Genomic DNA, 25901 nt, shown 5'->3' on the forward strand with positions numbered 1-25901 from the left:
GTGTCAGCCAATCGGGTGGCGAGAAAACATAGCTAGTGGGCGGAGTCAGAGAATCACGTGTTGTTGTGGATGTTTTTTCCCAGAGCACGAGCGTTCGCCAGCATGACAAGTGGCGACCTTTCGCCACGGGCCGCTGGCGTTTGCTGGTTGTGGACCGTTGTGCTTGATACTCGCATCGTTCGAATGAATTTCATCGACATTAAGCGCGATCGAATGCGGAAATTAAAGCCCGTTAATGGAAGGGCCAAGGTTCGCGTGCGTTTCCATAAATGGGTTCATGAACCCTAACCGGAAAGTTGCACAAAGATATCTGGCACGCAGCATCTGATGTGGCGGGACGCGAAAAGGTTCGGTGGGATCTTTTATAAGTATTACTTTATTTTTTTTTTGTGAGTGTTCGATTGGCGTTTGACAGCGTCTAAAGCGAGTGTAGCTACGATCAGGGCGAGATCGAGATAAAAGTAAAAATGAAAACTTGTTCCGCCTACGTGGACTATGTGCGACGTGTAGCAGCAGCCCGCTAGCTCTACGTGGAATTGGGCGTATCGGTATTTATCTTTTCAAATGCGGTTCCATTACAATTCGCGATTAACCACTATCTTCGAACGATAAAAAAAAGTAAAAGCAAAATACCGACAGTAGGACGCAAAAATCGCCGCGTATCCCAAATTCCTCGGTCAACCTATTTTGTTGGAACTGCGTGATTTTTGACCAGTCACCGCAGTTTCGATCACACTATGTGCGTGTTTACGTCGGTCAGCTGCGGTGCAAGGTTACACTGTCGCAGGAAATGTGAACAGGTTGGGCCGCACGGTACGTGTACTTCGAGGTCGGAAGCTATACACTCCAATGCAATATGCGTTTTCCATTTCACCTGCAATGTTCAAAAAGAAATCGACAACACGTGCTTGCAACAGTGAACACAATTTGTTTTATTTATTAAAGAAAAAAAGTGTGGATTCTTGAACAAGTTGATAAAAATGTATGTACAATCCCAAGGAGGGCAAAACAAGGTGGTGCTGTGAGCAGCGTATTTACAACGGCCACCCCAGTGGCATTCCTGCCTTTCCAGTGCCTGGCTTAAAACAAAAACAACCTAGCCCAGGTCTCTTTGTGGAGCCACAAGCCTTCGTGCGTCGACAGGTGGGAAGCGGAGGGTCCAGCACACCAGACATCAAACCCAGCTGTATATTGTCGTGGCTTCTGTCCTTCCCAAATTGTGCTTACATCGTATCATCCGGCGTGACCTTGTGGTTCAAGCATCCAGAACCTGAAACAAAACCAAGAGATTGCGTTAAGAGTGTCTCAAGGTAGCTCACTCTCAAAGACATCAAAATAAAGCTTCAGCTCCAACCACATTGTTTTATGGGTCTCAGCCAGCACCTGTGCACAGTGGCTACGAGTAGAAGCCACAGATACATTCCGAAGTAGCCCTGCACTCTTGACAAACAATCCTGTTTACTTTGGAGTGGCATGAGGCAAACAATGGTGTGGGAATCAAATGCAGTGGAGTCCCAGAATAAAAAAAAAGCGACTGACAGATATGTGTAGTTATATTTCAATTTCTTTATTCAGCTTTCGCCAGTTGATGCATTTTATCACCAGCAACTTTTCATCGAGCAAAGACTTCCTCGATGAATGTCCAAGTTTACTTGGTACAAGAGTTGCTTAGGAAAGCACCGTGCAACACAAATTTCCACTGCCCAGCCAGTAAAACATTGGTGTGGCATGCCGAGACATCGGGGAAGGTACTCTCAGTGTTGAGTAAAGTGCACCTAAAAAGTACTTGAAGTGAAGTACAAAGTAAATAAGAGGGATGTACTTCAAGTAAAGTAGTAACGACACGGGGTGCAGTGCATTTGAAGTAAAGTGCTATAAATGCAACATACTTTCAAAGTAAAGTACAGAGTAAACGAGAGGGATGTACCTGACGTGAAATACTATAAATACAACATACTTTCAAACTGAAGTACAAGCACTTTTTAATGCAAAAGCATTAACTGTCTCATGGAGCAAGGGGACGTCATCAGCTCTGAAACCATGCCAAACGTCTGTTAAATCCTTCTTCAAGTCGAGCCAGCTCCCATTCGCCAGTTAGCCACGGCACCTTTTACACCACTTCAATCTCATTGGCTAGCACCCCATGGTTTTGTATGTCCATCAGCGCCCAGTCAGCGCGCCAACACGCGTACAGCAAGAATGATGTACATGCTTTTGCACTCACAACTCATAAGAAGTGCTTAGGTGTACCTCGATCTTTCCTATTAACGCAACTTTCATAATGCCTTTTCATTCCTCTAAGCAGTGTTTTCTTTTTAAACTTGTACGCATTGCCCCAGGGGTAATTGGGGGTGCATTAGTTTTTTTTGGAAATGGCGACGAATATTGGATGAAGTCAAGTGGCTTCAGAGTTCGCAAAGCATCATTTTGTGATACAAATTTAACAAGACCAAATTTGGGGAATGTGCTCTCTAGTCGGGAGCTGTACTTTCCTCGGAAAGTACCAGACAAAAAGTACTTTAAGTAATGTCGAAGTGCATACTAAAGAATTTAAAAGTAAACATTTGACAGAGATCTGTCTGGTTGGGAGTAATTAATATTAAAAAATTCGAACACCAACCAAGCCCTTCTGTAGGGACCCCTACAGAAGGGCTTGGTTGGTGTTCGAATTTTTTAATACTAAAGAATGTACTTCAAGTAGAGCACAAGTATTCTAAACCTATTTGAAGTAGTTTGTTCTTAAACTACTTCCCGATACTGGGTACTCTGGTTCTCGACCACTAATGTTCTGGGGATACCTTTTGGACTAGCGAAAGTGATATGGGGGACTGCATACACAGTGGGGACAATGACAAATGTAAACTTTGAAGCAACCTCGAGGCTCTGAAAAAGATAATAATCAGCCCTACTCACTTGGCACACATGATTTGGTCTATTTGGCTTTGTGGGATAGCCAGCACGGATAAAAAAAAGAAGGTTTTATTGCTTCCCTTGATTGACATTCGAGGGCTTCGGGGACCCTAAGCAGGCCATCACGGTCCCCAAAGGGTCTGCGGACCCCCATTTGAGAACCATTGCCCTAGTCTATCCTTAGGCATATTTGTTCCAATCACACTGCCTTGTTCCAAAGTGGAAAGGATGACCTACCTATCCGAAGCAATCCTAACCAGTGTTGGTTAAGATTGTTTTGGCTTTAAAGTGACAAGGATGCTTTAAAGTGACAGACAGTCAATGGCTGCACCACATTGCTCGCATCTGAAACCCTCGAAAAAGGGCTAGAAAGGTCCGAGAAACTTCGGAACAAAATGTGTTTCTGTAAAAATATATTTTCACTCTCCCAATGAGCATTAGGGTCATCATCATGTATAGAGCGTTCAAGTTTTGTCACTGGTGCAAATCATTGTCAGGGTAATATCAAACAGGCTTGATTCTGCCTACCCCACCCAGATTTGTGAGCAATATCTTAGAGACTTCTAAAAGCAGAGCCTAGTCTCCTACCGCACCCTTTAGCAACCAGCAGGCTTGGCTTGATAAGGCAGAGGCAATATAGGAGCAGCAGGACATTCTGCAAGCAATCTTTGACCCTTTGTTTGATGAACTGAGCACAGATGACAGAACCCCCAGGATGCGAGTTTATTTCAGCAGGCGTAGCTGCCTAAATGAACTGTGGCTCAGCCAGTGAAGCAAAGACAGCGAAGTGTAACAACCCGATATGCAAGTCATTTACTTGCCCCATTCGCTCTGCTGATGCTGAAGGGGTACGCCAGCAAACGGTGCCTCTTAATTACTTTCTGCGAAAAAAACTAAATCTCTCCCATTGTCAAGACTCGAGAGGTTCAGTCATGAAGCACAGGAGTTTACCATTTCAGAACCAGGGTAAAAAGAGAAAAAAATCAAGTAGATCACATTAATTTGATTTTGAGGAGAAGGTTTGACTTAAATCGCCATAGCAAAACTGCTGCGATTTCAATAATGATTTAAATCATCGTAAATTCTATTCTCCACCATGTTCGGGACACATTTCTTTACTCATTGTTTCTCAGAGACCAAGCATTGATATGCAACACAAGACTAAAAGTGCAAGTTCTTGGCTAAGACCTTGCACCTGTAGCCTTTGGTATGCTTCGAGCTAGGGTAAAATTAAGCCTAGCTGTGCATGGCGTCAGTGCCAACAGCTTTTGAACAATATGCAAACAGCTGTTTCACGAGCAAGTCCCTCTCATCTGAATTGACGCTTTACATAATTTATGGGTCATACACTTCTAATAAATAGCAATGCCTCGATAAGTGTGTGCACTTGTTTGCTTGGCCGCTTCCACATTTGGGTGCACAAATTTTTAAAATGGGGGTCAGAGAAGACAGGACATTGAGGAGCGAAAGTAAGCTGGTAGTAGCCAAGAAAAGAGACAAGGTGAAGACACGAAGGAGAGAAACATAAATTAGACAGTTTTACGCTAAAAAATCTGAAAACAGTGCAGTATTGAAGATCTCAAGTGCCGCTGACCTATCTAAAATGACCTGAAGACATAAAATTTTTTTTCTTATTATTATTATGAACTGTCACAAACTTTTATCCCCAACGGCCGTTAGCGACTTCGCTAATAAAAATGCTCTTAGCATTTTGCACATAAACTGTCGTTCGGTAAACAACAAGGTGGACGAAATACAATTACTCTTTCATTCTTTCGAAACTCGCTTTGATGTTATCATGTTCAGTGAAACCTGGTATAATGATGAATCTAACTATTTGGTTTTCAATGACCGCTCACATTTTTACATTAACAGAACCAACCAAAGAGGGGGAGGTGTTTCAATTCAAATCCTTAATTCACACACTGTCACGGTTAAAGGGGTACTCCACTGATTTTTTGAGCTACCTCAACTAACTATATTTTCTGACTCCCCGGCCTTTACTCTCTCCGGTATGCTATTTAGAATCGCGAAATTCATAATAGGTATTGTGAAATCGGCAAATGAAAATGATGCAAAAACCAACATTCAAATATACGCGCACTTTTCAGTGCCGTGACGTCAGTGGCAGGCAGGCTTGCCAGTCGAGCAAGCAGCCAAAAAATAGAATATGCCAATCATTTGTTCCGTGCTGGAGCGCGGGTACTGCAGCGAGCTTCCCGAGCATTCATTTGACACCATGAAACTGCTTCGAATCAGTTTAAAACAAAATCTACAGCCAAAAGAGTGAACCCCTGCCTTCCAGTGACGTCAGTTTTTCATTGTTGCCAGTAGAGACTTCGAGCTTGAAAAACACGGTGAGGACCAAAACTGTAAATTCAATAACTTTGCAAAAAAACAATATTTTGACCTAATATTTGGGATACTATTTCACGATGTTTGTTGGTTAGTTTAGAAAAATTTCAAGCAAATCGGAGACAATGAAAAAACCAGTGGAGTACCCCTTTAATGACAGTCTTACTTGTATCTCTTCAGATTATGAAATGTTGACTGTCGAGGGTAACGATTTGTCCACCGTATTGTACAGGCCTCCAGATGGAAACTTGGACAGATTTTTTGGCGCCCTTGAGGCTCTCTTGAATCATGTGTCAATCAATCAAGAAATCCTTTACTGGTCCGGAGACATGAACATCGACATGCAATGCGTGAGTGCAGCGCAAATAGAATTCATGACTTTGCTGGATTCTTCTGGGTTTATTAATCTTATCGAAGTACCAACTCGTATCACGCCTTCAACAGCGACAACTCTAGATCTTGTCATAACTAACGCGATGAAATATGGCTCAAACGTAGGCACGGTTCTATCCGACGTAAGTGATCACCTCCCCGTGTTTTCCTTCATCACCGTATCGCCATTTTATCATAGTTCTGAATTAGGTCCCACGTTTTATCAGCGCGTTAATATTAATACCCTCGAGCACTTTCGAACCGCAATACGTGCCATCAGTTGGGATGACGTGCTATCCTTACAAGACGCTGACAGCGCATATCATGCTCTAATGCTAAAAGTGAAATCAGCTTATGCAAAATGCTTTCCCATTATATTCTATCGTAAACGCAAAAATAAAAAACCATGGATCACGCCCGAGCTAGTCAGAAAAATAAAAGCAAAGGATAAACTATATGCGAAATTTATCAAATCTCGAGATTCTGCGAAATTATGTACATATAAAAAATACCGCAATCAGCTGAATCAAGAGCTGAAGAATGCAAAACGTGAATACTTTTGCAATCTATTTTCTTTCACCTCAGGTAAAAGTGCACGTGATCAGTGGAGCCAATTAAACCAAGTCTTGAACTTAAGCTCCAGGGTACCGGCTATGTCAATAGCAAAGGATGGTTATGAAATTACCGGAAAGGAGCTCTGTAATGAGTTCAATCAGTTTTTTATTGACGTCACAAAGAACCTATGTAGCCCACCTGACACACCTGATGACTACACATGCCAGGCACCAGGTGTCGGAGAGTCCCTATATCTATTCCCAACGTCAGAAAACAAAGTAATTGCCACATTTACAAGTCTCAGGTACAATAAAGCAAAAGATAAAGATGGGTTTCAAATCAAGCCATTCATATATGTCATCGATCTATTGGCCCCAGTGTTAACTCATATATACAACCTTTCATTTTCCACTGGCGTATTCCCAAAACAAATGCAAGTCGCAAAAGTCGTCCTTATACATAAAGGCGGTCCTATTTCTGATTTGTCAAATTACAGGCCAATTTCCATTCTTCCAGTGTTGTCAAAAGGATTAGAAAAAACCATATATCATAGAATTAACTCTTTTTTTAACCAAACATGCTGTCTTGTCAGACAACCAGTTTGGTTTCCGACGAAATCGATCCGCAGAAATGGCACTCGGTCAGCAAAAAGAAATAATAATCAACACATTTGAAGAAAAACATTTAGTGCTTGGAATATACCGTATTTGCACGAATATAACGCGACCACGAATATAACGCGAGGGCAGTTTTTGATGCCCCCAAAAAGAAAAAAAAATATTATTACTATTATAACGCGAACCGATGCCGCGTCAATTTCTCGCACTCGGTGGCATAGCAGAAGTGAAAAGTCAATGGAAATAGAAGAAATATCAGTTTATGTTCTGACTGCACTCATCCTCACTGCTCAGGTCCTTCTGTTTACAATCCACTTGGCGACTACGCAGGTATGCAGCAGCACGGCACCTGCTTGTCTGGTAGTTCTTTTTTCTTCCGTGGGAGCTCCTCGGCAGCCCACAATCCAAACAAGGCGCGGAAGCAGAAGCACCAACACACAAACACCAGACCACTCTGAAGCAGAAACTAAACAATGCGCAGGCAGAGAAAAGACAGCTGAACCCGATACACGATCGCACTTCTTGTTCTGGTCTCTCTTCGTCGCTCTTCGTAAACAAATGCCTCGTGTTGCACGATTGCGTGAACGCGGTCGGTGGTCTTGGCTTGGCTTGGCTCGACTCGACTCGACTCGACTCGAATTTCCGGTGCCCGCATTCCCGCATGGCGCGCGCGCGTGCGGCGTGCGCGCGTTGTAAAAATACAAAATCGATAAAAATGCTTTTTTATGTTTTCTATTCGCCCCTTCACGTGGCCCAATGGCTAGAAAATGCCCCTCCACACCCCCACTTCTTTTTCCATTGGATCTTTTGCATTGAGCTGGAGGGATGACTTTCTCCTCTGGCTTTCTCCAGACTCGCGCGCCTCGTGGCTGAACTCGATTCCGAATATAACGCGAGGTGCGTTTTGGAGCACGTAATTTCGAAAAAAAACTCGCGTTATATTCGTGCAAATACGGTATATAGATTTCTCTAAAGCATTTGACTTACTCAACCATAACGTGCAAATATATAAGCTTAATCATTATGGGATCAGGGGTGTAAGTTTATCACTTCTTCACTCCTACCTAATGCACCATAATCAGATGGTATCACATAATTACTTCTCATCAGAGCTAAAGAAATTCATCTGGTGTACCGCAAGGTAGTATTTTAGGCCCTCTGTTATTTTTGATATATGTTAATGATATTTTTTATGCTCCCCTTTCAGTAAATATTATTGCCTATGCTGATGATCTTACAATGCTTGTAACAGGAAAAACGGTTGGCGAGTTGTCTGCATTGTAGGAAATCGCGTACCGCCGCCGATTCGCCATTTCCCACGTGGTCCGTCAACAAACCGAGTCCAGCCTGGTTTGTTGACGGACCACGTGACGGACCACTACAAAACACTCAATCTAAACTACAAATACAAGCTACATTACACAATTATTTACAAATGCACGTTAAGCCTAAAGCTAAACAAAAAGAAGGTCCCCAGGCCTCGTGTCCCGCGATACCCTAGATCCGGTCGCCACCCACCTGCCTGCCTGCGTCTCGGTCTCGTCCGGAGTTCTTAGAGGCCTCTCGCCCCCTGCCCCACCGAGTATATATCTCGATGGGCGAGGAGGTTTCTCCTCGCCTGCCACGGGGGCGCCTGCAGCGCCCTCCAGTGGCTAGGAGAGAAAGCGGCGCGTCGGGAGCCGAATTCGAGATCCCGATCGACCCCGCGGCAACACGACGATGTGATCGTGTCGCGGCCAAGATTGGCCGAATGGTTTGATGGGCGCCCTCGTGAATTCACGGTGCGCCATAGCATGTGGCAATCAATTCCTTTCATACTTGCACCAATGGTCCGAAAAAAATCACTTGAAGGTTAATACTAACAAAACTAAAGCTATAATATTTCGAAAGAAAGATTAAAGTAATATCTGAAGATATCCAACTTCTACTAGGACAAAGCAGGATCAATATCGTACCAACGATGAAATGCTTAGGCGTCGTGTTTTCCGAGACGCTTAACTGGGATGCACAGATTCAACATACACGCATGAAAATGAACAAAATAATTGGTGTACTGTGTCGCCATAGATACTCGCTTCCGACAAGTGTTAAAATCCTCATTTATAATGCCTTTTTACTACCTATTATTACTTACTGTCATATCATCTGGGGAACAACCACAAAACAAAACAAACTCAAATTACTTCTTGCGCAAAAAAGGGCAGTAAGGCTGATTGCGAATGTCTCATGGTGCACGCATACCGAACAATATTTTTTCAAGTTCAGTATTATTAAGTCAACCTCTCTTTATGCTTTCAAATTGTTGTGTATGTATAAGAGTGCTGTTGCGACTAACAATGATGTCCTGTTAAGTATGTTTAAACTCAATCGCCACACACCCGCATATAACATACGTCACAACATTGCTTGGTCATTGCCATTTTGCCGCACATCTTATCGCGCCCAATCATTATGTTATAACTTACCGCTTTATCTCAACATTCTTTTGCATAATAATATTTCTATAGAAACAACCCCCAAGAAAAAATTGATCGATGTCCTTCATCTGTTAGATCTACATTTTGTGTAAGAATTGTGTAACTGTTCCTTTCACTGAAATATGCATAGTGCCCCATTATGTTGAATGTGTCAGTGTACTTTTATTGGAAATGTTCTTCTGTTCCTGCCCACTGCTGTCGTGTGTAGGGGCGCAGGGGGCCCTCAAGCTGCACCACGCAGCTTTTTCCCTTGCGTCCCATCTCACAATGTAATGTTGAGAGATAAATAAATTCAAATTCAAAATTCAATTCAAATTCAAATGACATCAACTTAAGTAAAACAGCTTCCAACAGTGCTATTCTTTGGACACTCGGGGAAACAATTTGCGAAGTGGGATTGGTCGAAAATGAACACAAGTGTTCTTTCCCAAGTGACAGGTTTGCTGCATCATTGCTAGAGCACATGTTTAAAATGTATAATATGTGTTTCAGCACTACCGCACTTATGTACCGGTATACTTTGCTATGCATTACCTCTGAGGTGTAAAAAAAAAAAATCCAAGTAAATCAACCTGTACAAAATATCTAGTACAGAAAAAATATGACATGAAAGGGGTATTTAAAGGGATACTTCAACAAAATGCACGTTTGCATTTTCAGCCTGATGGCTTTATTTTTCGTTATAAACGGCCCATTCTGGCAAGCGCTCGGAGAGCATGGAGAGCAGCCAGCGGAGAGCATGTGACATCCGCCACAATTGTGATGTAGATTGTCTAGGGACGAGCAGAGCTGTGGTGGGGCTGACGTCGAGAGGATGTCCTAGCCGTTCCCGCCACTGAAGCGGCCGAAGCACGCCAGCGATCGTGCCACCGGGCCGCCACAACTAACCGCAAAGCTGCTTTTGTACGAATTTTGAGTCATTGGTTAATCCTCTATAATCTTGCAGAGGGACAATAGTGATGTCTGCTACACACAAAAAAGAGTCTCGGAGAGAGTCTTCTCCTTCCCCTCTTCTCTCGTGGCGGCCGGAGGCGAGACAATTATCGTCGCTACCTGTCAAGGTTCCTAGACCGGCATTACAAGCGAGGCGTTAGTGACATCCACCAGGTGCTCTTTGCTAATCGTTTAATTTGTTTCAAAATTCCTTTTTGTGTCTTTTCCAACAAGAGATTGGTGCGTCTGATGGGATACGTACTGCTCCCTTGAAGACAAACAGGCCAAGAAATAAGTGCTGAAATTTCGTTGTAGTGTCCCTTTAAAATATTATTCGCAATATTGAAATGAATTTTTTACAGTTTATGATGCTTAACCTTTTCTTTATAAATCTGATTTGATATAGCTTGTTTTTTAGGATCCCGATGGAAAGTACATGCAGAAAAAACCGTGTTCTTGTGCGCATGCGAGGCATGACAACACACTTAAAAAAGCCGAGTAAAATAAACTAAATCACTCCTTTTTAACCACTGAGTGCAATGAACAACAGAAGTAATGTGTGCAACCTTCTTTCATTTTAAAATAATTAGAAATAACAAATATGTGCATTTCAAGGGGCTAACAAACCTTCCTTGAATTTTCCATAAATATAAAAAAAAAATATGTTCTAATCAAACCTAGACAGTTGCATTCTACAAATCCTAAAGTGCCAAATTCGGTTGTGATAGTACATTATTAAGAACAGAAATTCTTGCGCACAAACTGTGAAGATGGCCCAAAATTACATAAATAGAAAAACACGTTCCAATGTTACCACATAGATGTGTAGCTATACTCTTTCGCAGTGCGGAAAATAATATTTCGTTAATAAATTTCAGTGAGAAATTGAAGCTACAAAAGACTGCAATGGAGAGGAGATGGCTAGGCCTACTCGTCAATGTAAATGTGATGGAGATGGCTAGGCCTACTTGTCAACATAAATGTGATGGCTGGTCACATCACCACTTGAAGAGCCATGCAGAGCAAAATGGCTCAAATTCATGCTGTTCTTAGTTGCCTGGAGGTCTTTAAATGTGTATCTGACTAATTTCGCTATCATAAGCGGCACTAATTATTTTTATACATATAATACAACAATTCAAAAATAATAAAACAACATAAAACCCAAAATCACATCTTTTTTTTTCAAAATACTGCCGTTTTTTGACTTGCATCTCCTTTTATAAAAGTGCAATTAGGACAAAGCATGCACTTGCTTGTAGTGTGTCTTTCTTTGTCCTCATTTTTTGTGAGCTTTTTTATTTAAATTGTAAAGCAGCATTTGTTCTTAGGTTGGTTCACACACACACCACTTTCGGTTTTGACAGCACCAGCCAGTTTATGTTTCCAGCTTTTGTTTGGCAATTCTTGATGCAGTCTTCCAACAACCCAACAAAAACCAGCAACGAATGGGAGAGGTCATATCTTTAGGAGGCTACGATATGGTAGTGCTACTAATTCTTGGTATACTCTACTTCGAATATACACTATTCCAATATTTACAAATCAACAGCCCAGCAAGGATACAAGGAAACAGCCACGAATGCCGAGGATGGCACCGGCGACAAGTCCTGTAGTGGAACGGTCTACAGCCTATTATGAGGAAGCAATTTAACCATTGTAGTAGGCATGCCAGTAATGCAACAAACTTGACCTAACAAGGTCAAAAGCGTTAAATAATAAGAATAAAGAAATTACAGGAGGATACTTAAGCTTCGCCTTTAAGAGTGGAACGCGATAGCTAAACATATAATCCCCCACTAGTTCCCAAGCCGTGCAAGCGTGTCTGTGCACCCTAGTCGGTAGCGTGTCTGGCTTGCAACCGAAGGGTCATGGGTTTGAACACTGCCTCTGCCTAAAATTATTGGAATTTTGTTCTTTTAAGGCAAATGAATTACTTTCTACAGTAAACTTTCACTTGAGCAAACGTCAGCTTAACAAATATTTCAGAATAACAAACTTTCAAAAAATCCCCGGCGGTTTTCCTATACACTCTAAGCAAAAAAATGTTTCAATCAAACGAAATTCGGAATAGCGAATATTTCAGTTCAACGACTTGATCGGTGGACCCAGGATTATTTTTGAAATCAGTTCAACGAAGTTTTGTGCTCTGCAGTGCTGGCGTAGCCGACGTCCACCACCCCGCCGCTATCACTGCAGAGGCAGCGGCGGAGTATCATCGCTGACGTTTACAGTGCCGTTGAGGCAAAGCGGCGGTGCGGTAGACGAAAACTAACCACGTGGTGTGTCTTTTAGGGGCGAAGCTCCTTAGGGTCTAACCTTGTCCGTCCGGCGTCCGTGCTCACATTGATTGCCATCCCATCTGTCTTCTTAAAAGAAGAAAAAATGTTTGCGCAGTCAACAGGATTCGAACCTGTGGGGGGAGACCCCAATGGATTTCTAGTCCATCGCCTTAACCATTTGGCCACGACTGCGGGAGGAGTAGGGGGCTCTGAGATGTGGTAGTAACTCAAGAGCTGGAGATTTCATGGATGAAACGTTGCGTGTAGCCGCTCAACGTCTACAGCACTACCTATGAACAAAATCAGTATCATCAGCACCACCAGAGCTTCGCCCCAATCAACATCATTCACCACATGGGGATGCGGTCATTTTTCTCTTTGTTATTGGGTCCGTTTGGCCATCTTAGTTTTGGGTAACTTTGTCAGGACAGCACTTTGTGCGCCCACTTTCGTAATGAGTACGACGAAACGGAAGCGGTTGTATCTATCAGACAAGCTCAAAATCTTTCAGCGCCTGGACAACGGTCAAAGGCAAGTGGACGCTGCGAAGGTCTCTGGGATTCTACCGTTGACATTGTCAACGATCGTGAAGCAAAAGTCGAAGCCTGAAGGAGAAACTGCGTTCAATTCCAACAGGAAACGACTCTGCATGGGATATTTCGAGCCAGTGGACGATGCCGTTGCAGTATGGCTTTGTCACAGCAACAAGCTGTGCCAGAGGAAGTGCAAAGAAATACTCTCTGGAGAGCTGTGTTACTTCATGCACTTTAAGAGCGCCGGTGCAAATGAAAATTACAGATTTTTTCTGTTCAAAATGAGAAAGGCAGCAGGGTAACTGTTATGCACGTTTTATATATAGATGTACATGACTCCCATGAATTGCATTTCACACTTTTGACTTGATGTATGCTGTGCCCTATGCTGTTCCATATTCTAGTGAATGTATTCACTTTAGTGAATTTTCAGTGAAGTGAACTATTTCCTTGGGTCCCTTGAAGTTCGCTCAAGTGAGAGTTTACTGTAAAGTGAAATCATTTGAGACATGTGGGGACCTTTAATTCGCATTAGGTACATGTCAAGCTTTATTCACTTTCATTCCATGCGTGGTATCACAATTCACACAAGCGTTGGGGGTTGTTCGAAATTCCCGCGTGAGGTCATGTGGCTATGACGTTATGACCCTATCGACCAATCAGGATTTTCCTGTCCTACCAATGCTAATGCCGGCTTTTCTGCGATACGAGCTTCTAAATGGTATCGCATTAAAAATCTTCTTCCATAGAAATGCTGGCACTCATTGAAAAGGAGAATTTTCTCCGCTCAACAGGCGAGGGAGGTAATCCTAAGAAAGACCTTCCTGGGTGTGCACTTTTGAACACGAAGCCCCCAAAATTACACTCGGCGGCGATTCGTTGGCGTTAATTGGTACTTTCGCCTCCACCCAAAAGGTCCCCAAAGAAGCGGAGAGTTTGTGATGGGAGTCCCTTCGAGGGAAAAACCAACCTTGTCCATCTTGACCTTGAGGAAACGTCCCCTGACCACGGCGTAGCAGGCCAGGGTCATTACCATGAAGAAGAGGAAGTAGCTCGTGTGGATAAGGTGCAGGTTGACTAGGGACCGGTCTCCCTGCGAAGAGGTAGTGACGGTCGAGTGCATTGCTGAAAAACCGCAAGTCAACAGAGACTGCTCCCACACCAGGGCTCTCTGCTGGGCCCTGATCGTGACGGTACGTCGTGGGCTCCCAAACTTTTCGACCTTAAAGAACCCCTATTCACCTTGAATGGAAGCCAAGGAAACCTTCTCGGTTGCAAAGATTAATGCAGTAAAGCAGTTACGAAGTCTCCAGACCCTGTAGGTAATAATGCATCTACCAGGCAGCGATTGGCTCATATAGTTACGTGTAAGTCGGCGGGTCAGATCGGCTAAAGTAGTGCTCGAATAAATTCGAAAAAATTACTTATGGGCAGGGACGACCAACAAAATTGGGGAGCTCGGGAAACCTACGAAGGTACTCCGATGAACACCTAAGTTCCTAGGAGCCCAGTTTGAAATCTCATCCAATACATTATGCCACTGAGAGCAAGGGCCGCAGAGTCTAGCTTCTGCATCTAGCGTGGATAATGTGATGCTTGCAGACAAAAGTTGAAAGAGCGATAGTATGAAGGGACCAGTGGCATGCCGCCGCATGCATGACCGACAAGGAACGCTTCTCTGTACGTCTAGATGATTCAAGTTTATTCTTACCCCGAGTGTAAAAGATAAGGAGGCCAGAGTGACCTTGCCTGTCAGTCTCGCCCTACCTCACGCCCAAACTTTCTAGGTCGAATACTCCAGAGACCGAGTGTATTGTATAAGGAGCCAAGCACGATCTTGCCAACTCCCTCTCGCGCTAGTCAGCTGTTATGCCGAAGCACCGTCGCTCGCTGCTGCTTTCTCAACGTTTGTTCTTCCTTTTGTTTCTGGCACAAGTTTGCAAATTAAACCTGTCTTTTCAGTTCATTATTCATTGTCTCGTCGCCTTCATCCGGCAGGTACAGGGCACAATCGGTCGTTCATTCTTTGGAAATGTTTACGGCAAGGCGAGGTGCACCGAAACTTTAAAAAGGTGAAAAAACTGATCCATGCTCCACGGAAAGTAATTAAATATGTGCATGTTGTGGGTAGCATTGCCTTAACCTTGTTGGGACCACCGCTGTGCATGTCTGTGTCCCGCCGTTCCAAAGTGACCGGAATACATGGAAACAAGGCGAACCTTCTCCTTTAGATTTATTATAGGGGGCGTCACGCCATAGTTGAGTGCACCGTTCACTAGGCATGCTCAGAACAAGCTTGCACTTATACAAGTTGCCAAGAAAGGCAATCTTGATGGAAGCTCGCCGTCTGAATGCGCCGATCAGCTACGTGCCTGGCTATGGCTGCCGGTGGATACTCCCTACGTAAACTCTCCGCGGCCGAGAGAAGACGGAGCCCACTCACGTAGGAGAGCATGACGGTGAGGTCTGGGTCCGGCTTGTAGAGGAAGGTGGTCCAGATGCCGCCGCTGCAGTTCACTCGGCCCCCCGTGTCGGCCGCCGAGCGCTGCAGGAACACTTGGCGACTCGTCGTGGGGGGCACCGCCTCCAGGAAGCACCTGGGGGGACGCCTGCAAAAGGCAGAACTGACGTCTATGACCAAAATGTCCCATTCGCACCTATGCAAACAAATTCGCTCCTACTACGAGTACACTATCTCTAGCCAGCTCGTGCGAATACATTTCATAAATGTTTTGCAGTGTTTGCACACTACGAGCCACCAATTTTTCACGCAACGTATTTCTGCCGTACAAGCCTCCTCGGTGCTGCAGAAGCAGTCTCCTAACAAACAGTGAACAGGAATGGTTTCGGATATTTTTTTACAATGGTGCCCCTTCCCCCTCCTGCCACTGCCAATGTAAGAAAGGGTGGAAACGACGCCCGGGGTGTCTAACAAAACTTATTTCCCAAGCTTCCCGATTGTTCCTTCACACACATTTCAGCAAACCTCCCAACTACCTAATTTAAGGGTGTAGACGTCAGACTTATGCCAGCTAATACCAAAGAAACTGCAGCGCAGATGCACGCTGCAAACACCCAAGCACTTTTGCGCCATTTCTCGCTCGCTCGCAGCGAAACATCTTAATGTGCTCGCAAAACAAAGTTTGGCACATTAACGCAAGAAAAGCACTTGCAATCCTTGCAGGCCAGTCCATCTTTCCTTGCCGATTCAACGCTACCTCTGTCGGACAAGGGAGGGTCCTCACTTGGTCTTGGGCAGCAGGTTGGAAGGCCCCTGCAGGATGAGGCAGGTGTCTGCCACCACACGGCAGTGCTTGCCCGTACAGAATTGCTCCGACGAAGACCCGTTGGATGACCGGGGCCACAGAAGTAGCGTCATCAGCAGCTGCTCCTTGGCACGCTTGCCTAGGGAGGGAAGGGGTGCTTTGTCAAAGCGCTGGTGATAGTTACAAAAATACAGAGGAGAAGCAAATTGGCTTAGATGCATGAGGGGAGGAAAAATACTTTTGTTTTCTAGGGTAGGTGGCGCAAGCTGTCGCCCGTTATAAAGGGTACAGCCATTAGCACCCATCCATCCACTGGGGGACGACCCTTGCTGCATGTGGCATGTCCATGGTCACAGAAACAAGTTGGCAGTCACTCCCTCGGGTAGGCAGACACCCGGAGTGCCGAGAGAAGCAGGCTCGACTGAAAGCTTCGACAGAACTGAAACTGGCCAGAACAGAATATGCACCACTTCTCCATAATGCAGCGGCGTGTGTTGTGGAAAAGGTTTCCCAAAAATGAATGAGCCAGTATGTGTTTGACACGGCGATAAACATTGTGCCCTTTGCCCCAAAAAGCTCACAAGGAAATTTTGTGTTCCCGCTTAGATTGCGTAAGGTCGGCCTGCCTTTGAGGTCTTACGGCACCGGTTTATGCTGCGGATGAGAAATTTAGCCAGTGCCGCATGACCACTAACCTGGGGAGATTCACGTGCATCATGCAGTAGCGATACACAACAGCACCCCGGTACGAAGCTCTCCCAGACTGAAATGGGCATGTCGACATCAGCATGGCGTGATTTTGTATGCGTTTGCACTTGTTTTTGCCAATCTGCCTGCTTCTAGCCAAGCCGGAAGAAAACATGAGGGCCACGCTGCCGCCGGAACTAGATACCTGTTATCGCCAATGGAAACCGGGCCAACAACCACTTGATTACAGCGGCTCTGCTTTTGCGGCATGTGTGGCTGGCTCAGCATGCTGTTTCGTACCCAGGAATATTACTGCCATTAGTGAGGTTCAGAGACAGCCTGATTTCCAACCCAAAAATAAATCATGAGTCTGCTATTATAAGTGTAATTTCATTTGAAACCTTTATACATCAATTTGACAATTGTTGTATTATACCTGGGTCAATAGTACCTGCATAATGAACAGCATGTTAGGGCGCAAGCGAGCTGGTGATGGGAGAAAGACCAGGGAGGAAGAAGACGATGAAGAAGAGGAAGGCTATAGTTCACCAAGCATGTGGATATGCTGCAGTTGTTGAGAAAGCAACAGCAGAGGCAGCCTGTTGTCACGCAGGTGCACTTCGGTTAGAGCTCGCGTCCATTGAGCCTTATGTGCAGCAAAATAATGTGCCATGAAGGCCATTAATCCAATTTTTTACGGTTAATTTCATGAGCTATAAATTGTTTACAGAAGTGATTCTTAGGGGTTCATGCTGCGGGGAACACCTACCACTTGTGTCTACTGTCGGGCGACTCCAACAGTAACCTCACAAAAAGCAACATACTATATAATGGGCACCTTTTACAATAAAACCATGTAAAAGACTCGCAGCTACCAGCGGTCTAAAAGATTTGAGGATCTTACCTACAAACTTGCCTTTATCTCTGCCTCCTACAATCTGAACCCACAAAACAAATAAGAAAAAAAAAAAAGAAACTTCATATGCATCATTGCTTCCTCCTTGTCGTTCCTATGATTTTATATTTTAATACTTGACATCGATGTTAGAAATTAAGAAAGTTAAAATGTGAGATGGCTAATTTTTTAGGCAGAGATAGGAACCATTCTGTGACATAAAGACTGACACTTCAATCGTTTTCTAAAAGAAAAAAAAAAAAGATCTTGCAAAAAGATGAGTTAGGATTTTGGATTCCATGGCGAAAGAAGTGAGTTCAAACAGCTGACAACAAATGAAAAGATGACAGCTGTGCTACCCTAGAGCTAGGATTCTATGTTTTCCTGTTTCAAAGTTCATTTTTTGTGAAAGTTGAAGGGTGTTTTTTGTAGTTTATTTTATGCTGGAAATCCGAGGTATATTGGAGTTCATCTTTGTTAGATTCCCAATTCTCCGAAGTTCTGGGTTTCATTCTACGTTATTATTTAAAAAAAATGAAATAAAGATAAATAATGTCTGGACAAATACGCACACTAGATTCATAAAAACAAATTGCCGGTATCGAAAGACATTTTTGCAGTTGCATTTGGCACTGGCACCCTTGCGTTTGGCAGAATTATCTGCCCCACGACAAATCATAAAAACGAGCATTACCTCAATTAACGTCAATACTTTCAAATTTAAAAACTCCTGGATGCAAAAACCTTCAGCTTCCTCCCACATCCTATGAAATCTAGAGGTACACAACTTTCACTGTTATAAAAGCCCGACCCCTCCTCCCTATAAGAAGCATAAATAGTATGGTCCCAACTGGAAACAGGAACAGTAGCTTTTGTGATGATCCAGAGGTACATTGGCCCATTGTACCGAACAAACCACGACGAGATAAATGGGAAACTCTTTTTTGTCAATAGTAAAAATAAGATTTAAAAATAAAAAAGAATTTTTTTAGGACCACTAGCTCTGTGCTCTGACAAAATGTATTCATAAAATATTGTCTTTTTTGGCTTCTTGTTTTGCCATTGTTTTCCTTCGAAATTCAGTTTTTCGGATAAATCTGAATGGTCGAACATATTAGCGGCGAGTATTTTTCGGAGTTAATAAGGTTTATCCAAAAACACAAAACCCTACCTACATACAGCCTATAGACCGTTCCATTAGGGTCATAGCAGAGAGGGTAAAAGAGAAAAAAAATGCACTCCCCATCTCACCCCACATGTCGTCCGCTCCGCCGAGTGGGCTGTAGCTAGCGTCCGGCTGGCGTGCAAACTCTGTTTAAAATCGCGTCATTTTGGAACTTTCAAGCGCAGATGCGCAGATTTTGGTATGCCAGTTGTCGTGTAATATTATGCTAAATAAAACGACTCACAGGGTCCAATTGCGCAGTTACCTGAGTGCAAAAAAAAAAAAAAAATAAGGGAAAACTGTCAGATTGGTTGGTCTCTTTGGCGAAAAGTAAATCCGGTTGCTGTACCTTTTTTACTATACAAAGTTTGTACTGGTGTAGCCCTTTAGCGACCATGAGTGGGAGTCTGAAATAATAAATAAAATGTGCTCTCCTGCTGCAATACATGCAGTAGTTGAGGCTAGTACTGCCGGCTGATTCAACTGCTATTTAAGTAACGGAAAAAAAATACGCTAGTTGATCATTTAGCAAAATAGAACAACAGAGAGCTAAAGGCTGACTTTGGAGTAGCCACAACTATTCGAAGAACGCGAACCACTTCACAACGGCAGCCACAAGCGAGAGTTCGATGTTCCGTACAGCCCGCCCATACAGCCCAAAGATGGAGAACGGCAACCTCCCGGTTTGTCGTCTGCTAGCGGAGTCGGGTGCGTGCCCTCTCTCGTTTCACCCCGCCGAACTTCCTGGATGTGTGGAGAGGGCGCTGCGGTCGAACAAAATGGTGCCGCCCAGGGAGCGCTAAGTGGAATGGTCTATATAACCTATGACTTTGTAATGACAGCAGTTTAAAACATAAGAGATAAAAACTTTGCACAGAGAAAGCCTCTTCCTTATGAAACAGACACATGCGTTTGGGTGCTCTGCTGGGAAGAGTGCTTCTCCAGCAGCGCACAGAAGCGCTAGGGAAAAGCAGCAGTATGGGAGATGCACACACTTCAGTTTCCTCGCTCATACCAGACACATCAAATGAGATGTCCACGCAGCCGCTGTCTTCCTAAAGATTTTTGTTTTCTTCTCGAAACTGATAAGGCTAGTAACACGAGAAAGTATTGTACCACCATACAGCAACAGAGCGCTCCTGCACCAAAAGATCGCACTTTGCAGCAGCACACTTGACATTGAGGAAAAACGCATTTGGGTGTTAGCAAGGCAGAACGTAGCTTGTGTATTCCAAAGTGCCTATGAAATCCCATTCGAGAGCTTCTCAACCAAACTATTTCGGTGGTGCATTCGAACCATAGAGTAACCATAGGGTTGAAATACCGTATTTATTCGAATATAAGGCGGTCACAATTATAAGGCGAGAGGGCAGTTGAAGGACCCATGAAAAAGAAAAAAAATCGTCATATTGCTATACTGAGCTTCGAATATAAGGCGGGGTATGACTTTGAGACTACGGATTTTGGAAAAAAAGCTCGCCTTATATTCGAATAAATACGGTAATAATCTAAAGAAAAAGGTCCCATGCATTTTGGCCGCACTGCAAAGCATAGACGCAGAAATCGGTGGTCCCAATGGGATTGTAGGCAAACATCACTTGAACGTCTGTATAAATAAAGTCGACGACCTCTCGAATGACTTCAACTCGTCACGGCGAAACGAATGCGCCTAACCTATCGTCTGCTCTCTTATCCCATCGCTCTCATTCTTGTTCTTTCTCTCGAGAGCAGCAATGTCGGCGCTTACGATTTGCCGGGCTCCACTCCCGTCTTCACACTCCCGGTTCGAAGGTTCCTACATTAAAGAAGACACTTTCCTTTGTGCCACATCTTGTGTGGCAAAACTAGAAAAACCGAACAGCAGAAGGAGCAAACAAACACAGTGCTGTGTTTGTGTGTTCCTTCTTCTAGTCCCCTATTTTTTTGCGTTGCTTTCGTCACTCAAGCTACAGCAAACCAACTAGCCCAAATTCACGCCCTGCTGTACGGCACACCCAACTCTCGAGGTGTGAACGCAGAGCCTCCCCTTCTAATCCAACGAGACTGGACTCGGACAATGGCGACACCGACTAGGCGCCGTTCCCCCACCTGAGAGTCCGAGCATGTAGCCCTTTGCACGGCCGTGCCAGAGCACGGGCGCCCCAAGGGCCTCCCGGAAGAAGGTGGCGGACACGGCCACGGCCACGGTGACGTTGGGGCCCTCCTCGGCCAGCTCCGAGGCACCCAGGTCTGGCAGCAGGGCGCTCAGGCTCTTGGACCGGTCCACCGCCTTCACCCGGGGCACGTCTGCCGTCGAGTTGGGGGCGGGGGGCAGGGGCGGCGGACCCACGCTGGCAGCCTGGGCACGGGGGGGGGGGGGTTTGTGAATAGGGTTACCTTTTCCACGGATTCTGTATTTTTTGGCGTCACGGGGTTCCCCCAATGCCCAGGGAACACGGACACAACCAAAAGAGTATCTAGAAAATGCCCTGGTATGGGTAAGAGAAGAAAGTGGGACGCGGGACGGTGTTTTTGAAGAAAAAGAGTCGTGGTGAACACTTCGAAGAGGGCTGTGCTCTGGGTGAACGCAAAATAAAGCCATGGACAAAGATTCCTAGTCACGAAGCTCGGGGTTCTTCTCGCAAAAGGATGGCTTCGATTTTGGGGTTTTCCGATTGTCAATCTGATAGATCTCGCATGTTAATTTGGGGAATTTATTGGTGTATGGAGAGATTACGAAGCCCTACCACAAAATACCGAGCAAGCGCCCACTCAAAATTTGAAGATAATCGCGAGAAAATAGGGGATGGGCGCATGGAGTTCATGGATTTTTCATATATATGCACCGTGCATATTTTTTCTAACGCTTCAAAGTTTGGGGCTGGGCGCTTAGTGCGGAAGCACGGTATTCTACGGTAGTTATAACGACGAGAGGAATGGTCCACTCACCCGGTTGACGAGACTGAGGGGGCGCTCGTCGGGTCCTCCCCCTCCGTCCGGGCTGCGGGGTCCCACGCAGTAGTGCAGCTCAGACAGGCGGGTGAGGAACACGTTCCAGTCCTGGGGTCGGGACAGAAAGAAGCTGCCCAGGCCGTTTCTCCCTTTCCCTACTTGTGCTTCCCGGCACGAACGTCCGGCAGACGGTGGTGTTGGAAGTGTTTGCGAGACGCCGGGTTATGACAGGAGGTCGGAGGTGTATTTTCCTCTGCATTAGTTTTCCAGGATAGCCAAAATATTCTAGAGGGCCAAATTCAATTGCCTGCCCTCCCTTCTCGTTTCGACGCCACTGGCAGTACAAACCGACCACCTTGAAAAGCGACATTCGCTAGACTGACTGATTGTGCATAAGAGTTGTCCAAGTATAGGGCAACAAAAAAAAAAAAAAAAAAAAACTTCTGGCTTTTAACAAATAAAAAAAGCTTGCTTACTTTATTAACGCTTCGGGGTACGAAATGTTAGACTTGAAACAACTTGCCTACACTTTAAACATTTTTTGGGGTATTTTGCTAAAAGGCAGGCTTCCCTCTCAACTCAACTTTTCTTTGAGATTGAAATGCAAGATGCAGGTTATTTATTACTTGATAAAGATCTGCAAACAAATTTTCTTATATTGTGTGAATATAAAGCACATATAGTACACCTAGAAAAAGAAATGCTGTCAAAATGTAGCTATGTAAAGGCTTCAATAAAGTAACAAATAAAGGAATTTTGTGGATTCACTTGAATGAGAGATTTGCTTCACAATTTTGATTAATCGTTGAAGGGGAGAGCTGATCTGAAGAAATCAGCTTTTTTTCAGCAAAGTTGGGGAAGCGATACGTGCGAGTGATTGCTTCCTAAGCTTCGTTTCACCAGCGATAGCAGGGGCACGCCCAGTGCACGAGCACTTTGCTTTCGAAAGCACCCTAGCTGCGCAAAAGAGTGAATCAGCTAGGACTACAAGCATGCATCTAAAGCTTCGCTCATACTACCATACCCCACTCGCCCCCAAGCTGACAGCAGGGTGGAAGTCATGTGCTCTCTTGGTCCAGTCGCACGCCTGTCTTTTGCCACATGATAATGCTCCCAAATTTACTCAAGTACTGAGAGTGGAGTCAGGCGATGAAGGGGAGGTGGTGGATTGATCCGGCAACTCTCATCAGACTGTCAGATTAGGGGTGAACGGTGCACAGTAACGATTTAAATAAAGTTGAGTATAAGGGTTTCCAATTGTGCACACGCGAGTGCCCCGTAAACTCTCGTGGACTTCAAGTCTGCACCCAAAGCTTTTGACGACATAATGAATGGACGGCTCTCTCCATTTGGCACGTCAGCATTCTGCTACTATGGCTGCAAATGCGCTCGCAAATGCACAGTAAATACAGCGCCAAAAAACGACAGGACAAAGACGAGAGTAAACAGGACAAGGCCTCGTCGAGGCCTCGTCCTGTTTACTCTCGTCTTTGTCCTGTCGTTTTTTGGCGCTGTATTTACTGATCATGAACCAACTAGCCCAAATTTCTACTTTGTCGCAAATGCACCACATGCAATGACTAAGAGTCTAGAAAGGTCTCGTGCAACTGCAGGGTTGCACACTTCATGGTGTGAAAGGCAGCGTGCCAGCAGACTCACCAGGTCAATGTCAGGATTGGGCAGGTCCGTGCCACCAATGATGTAGGCTAAGGCCACCATGGTGACACCAAATGCCACCAGGCAGCTGGTGAACACCAGGAGCGGCGGGTGGCTCAGGGCAAAGGCCCGGAGGTTCTGCGTCACACTCACCGTCATCCTCTGTTCTGCACAGAGAATTAAGATGTGACGTTACGCTGGTTTTTGCTGGTCTCACTCAAATTATGCAAAAATAAACTTTGGGGAAAAAAAAAAAGACATTTTGGGAACACTGCAGGAAACCCCCCCCCCCCCATATTTTGCTTATACTTTTGTCTGAAATCCCAACACCTTTTAGCTGCATTTCTGCCTTTTTTTTTTCTTTTATTCATCTCCATCATTCAATGCAACTCTGCACTTAAAACTAATGCCTCCTTTTTCCTCTCCTGGAGGTTCCCTCATTTTGGTGCTACCTCATTGGGCATGGTCACCCTTTTCTTTGCCCACCTGCGCTCTCTACATGCCTCTTGGAATCGCGATATGGCTATTTTGTCTTACTTATCCCACCAGCATCTCGTTCCTTTTTTTGTCCTTTTTTTTACTCCTTGCTTGGATCGGTACTTCTCCGACTCCCTCCTAAAAATGTCTACTAAATCCTTATACGCCCATCCCATTTCTGGTTGTTTGTACATTACATTCTCAATCCTTTTGGGCGCTTTCTGTAAGCGAGTTTCATATGGACTCAATTTACCCTCCCGTTCTCAAGTTCTGGTTCTTATGAGCTAAATCGATTCTAAATATTCGTGGTGAATCCCTAGGCTTTTTGCACCTTCCTCGTCTACTCCATAGCTCCCAATTCATTTTACAGCTCATGGGATGTGGAACCCATCTATAACAGGCCAGCAGACTGTGGTAGCTCGAAAGTCGCACACTTGGAGGCTTGGAGCTGGGTTGAGGGCTTCAATGGCTTTTATTGTTAATTTTCTAGTTTCTACTTCTTCATTGTGAGCTGCAGCTCCTGGCAGTCGAAGATTTTTTTTTTTTAATTTTTATTTGAATTTATGCCATACTGCCAGCACTTAAATTCTTTCATAAAGTAATACACCTGAGAACATAAAGAACTAGATAAGGACACATAGGCAGAGGGTAGATCGGGGAGCTGTGATCTCAATGTGATTTTCTAATTCTCCACTTTAGTCGTGGTGCGATTCTGAGATCATCGCACTAATGATTTATTGCTCCATTCTAGTAGAATGAGAAGTAGGAACTGAGTAAGAAGGAACCAATGAGGGAGCGACGGAACTTTGGACTGCAGTGCTGGGAGGGTACCCCACCGGTAGGTATCATTTCGTCTGACGGATATACCTGGTTCTACAAGTATGAGAATAGCAATACTTTTGATTAGACTTAACATGTAAGAAAATGCGCAATGTAATCTTTGCAAACTATTAATTTTTACGGGGTAAACGTGTAGTGACAGTGACCTTTTGACAAAAAGACATACCACTGATGAGTTACAAGTTACACACGATTGATGACAAATATATATAGTCACTGACACTATGAGAATGGTAGTTGTACCACAACCAGCGCGAGCTCCCTAAGAGATAACGGCCACAAAGGCATAAGCAAAAGTGATCTTTGCAAATGTCAGCTGCAGTATCATGGGATATAACCAGCTGCGTTTCGGGGTTGCAGCGTCTTACGCTGCAGCACACCAAGCACAAACATCAGTGCAGCGAACGCTGCAACTCTTCTACATTTCCAATAAAAAAATTTAAAAAATGAACCTTCAAGAAATATTTCTATGGTCCGTATGATCTGTCGAGCCAGCGTACAAAAGTTTCCGCTACGTAAGGGAATGACAACAAGCTTAGATATTCACCGTGCGATTCGACGAAGCTGAGGCGTTTTGATTACGATGCGCCTACATGCCCATGTTCTCTGCACATTCGGGTCTGGAAACTGCGAAATTCACGCACAAAAATACGATTTCATGCCCATCAGATCAGACTCGCTCGCTCCGTTGACTTGCGTCGCTGGCGGAAAATGCGTTCAAGTATTCCCGTTTCAAAATTTTACATGTCAGTTCTGAAAAGACAAACGTCACGTACGTAGCGTGAGGCACATATAAAGAAGAAGTCCTCTGGATTTATTCAACAAGCTATTGACGTCAAATGCACATACGAACACAACCTAAGGACTGTTCTTCACTTAACAAACGTAACAAATAAACTAGTGGCGCTATAAACAAATGGGTATCTTGAAGTTTTTTTACAGTTTCACGT

The 25901-nt window shown here is 44.4% G+C and overlaps 1 protein-coding gene across 2 annotated transcripts; it reads right to left on the reverse strand.

Annotated features, from left to right (window-relative positions):
• Positions 1-908: 908 nt before the first annotated feature.
• LOC8031118 (transmembrane protein 248) lies at positions 909-25699 on the reverse strand. 2 transcript variants are annotated; one of them, XM_029974693.3, is made up of 8 exons: positions 25499-25699; positions 23638-23801; positions 21976-22086; positions 21136-21385; positions 16280-16439; positions 15478-15643; positions 14005-14127; positions 909-1270 (listed from the first exon to the last, which is right to left on the reverse strand). In XM_029974693.3, the coding sequence occupies exons 2-8, from the start codon at positions 23791-23793 to the stop codon at positions 1256-1258; spliced, it is 981 nt and encodes a 326-aa protein (XP_029830553.1). In that variant the 5' UTR covers positions 23794-23801; positions 25499-25699; the 3' UTR covers positions 909-1255. The 2 variants fall into 2 exon arrangements, with proteins under 2 accessions (XP_029830553.1, XP_040355353.1); XM_040499419.2 differs by having other exon boundaries at positions 23638-23796; positions 25499-25680.
• Between the last annotated feature and the right edge of the window lie 202 nt (positions 25700-25901).

This window comes from Ixodes scapularis, unplaced genomic scaffold (assembly GCF_016920785.2).
Source record: "Ixodes scapularis isolate PalLabHiFi unplaced genomic scaffold, ASM1692078v2 PGA_scaffold1__304_contigs__length_218370807, whole genome shotgun sequence".
In the NCBI taxonomy this organism is placed as follows: domain Eukaryota; kingdom Metazoa; phylum Arthropoda; class Arachnida; order Ixodida; family Ixodidae; genus Ixodes; species Ixodes scapularis.

Bases quoted from the DNA above. Each gene is read 5' to 3' on its own strand.
- LOC8031118 (XM_029974693.3), bottom strand. From the start codon at position 23,793: ATGACGGTGAGTGTGACGCAGAACCTCCGGGCCTTTGCCCTGAGCCAC. The intron at 22,087-23,637 runs GTGAGTCTGCTG...TCCCGACCCCAG, and splicing joins CCAATCCTGACATTGACCTG to GACTGGAACGTGTTCCTCAC. The intron at 21,386-21,975 runs GTGAGTGGACCA...CCCCGTGCCCAG, and splicing joins CCCTCAGTCTCGTCAACCGG to GCTGCCAGCGTGGGTCCGCC.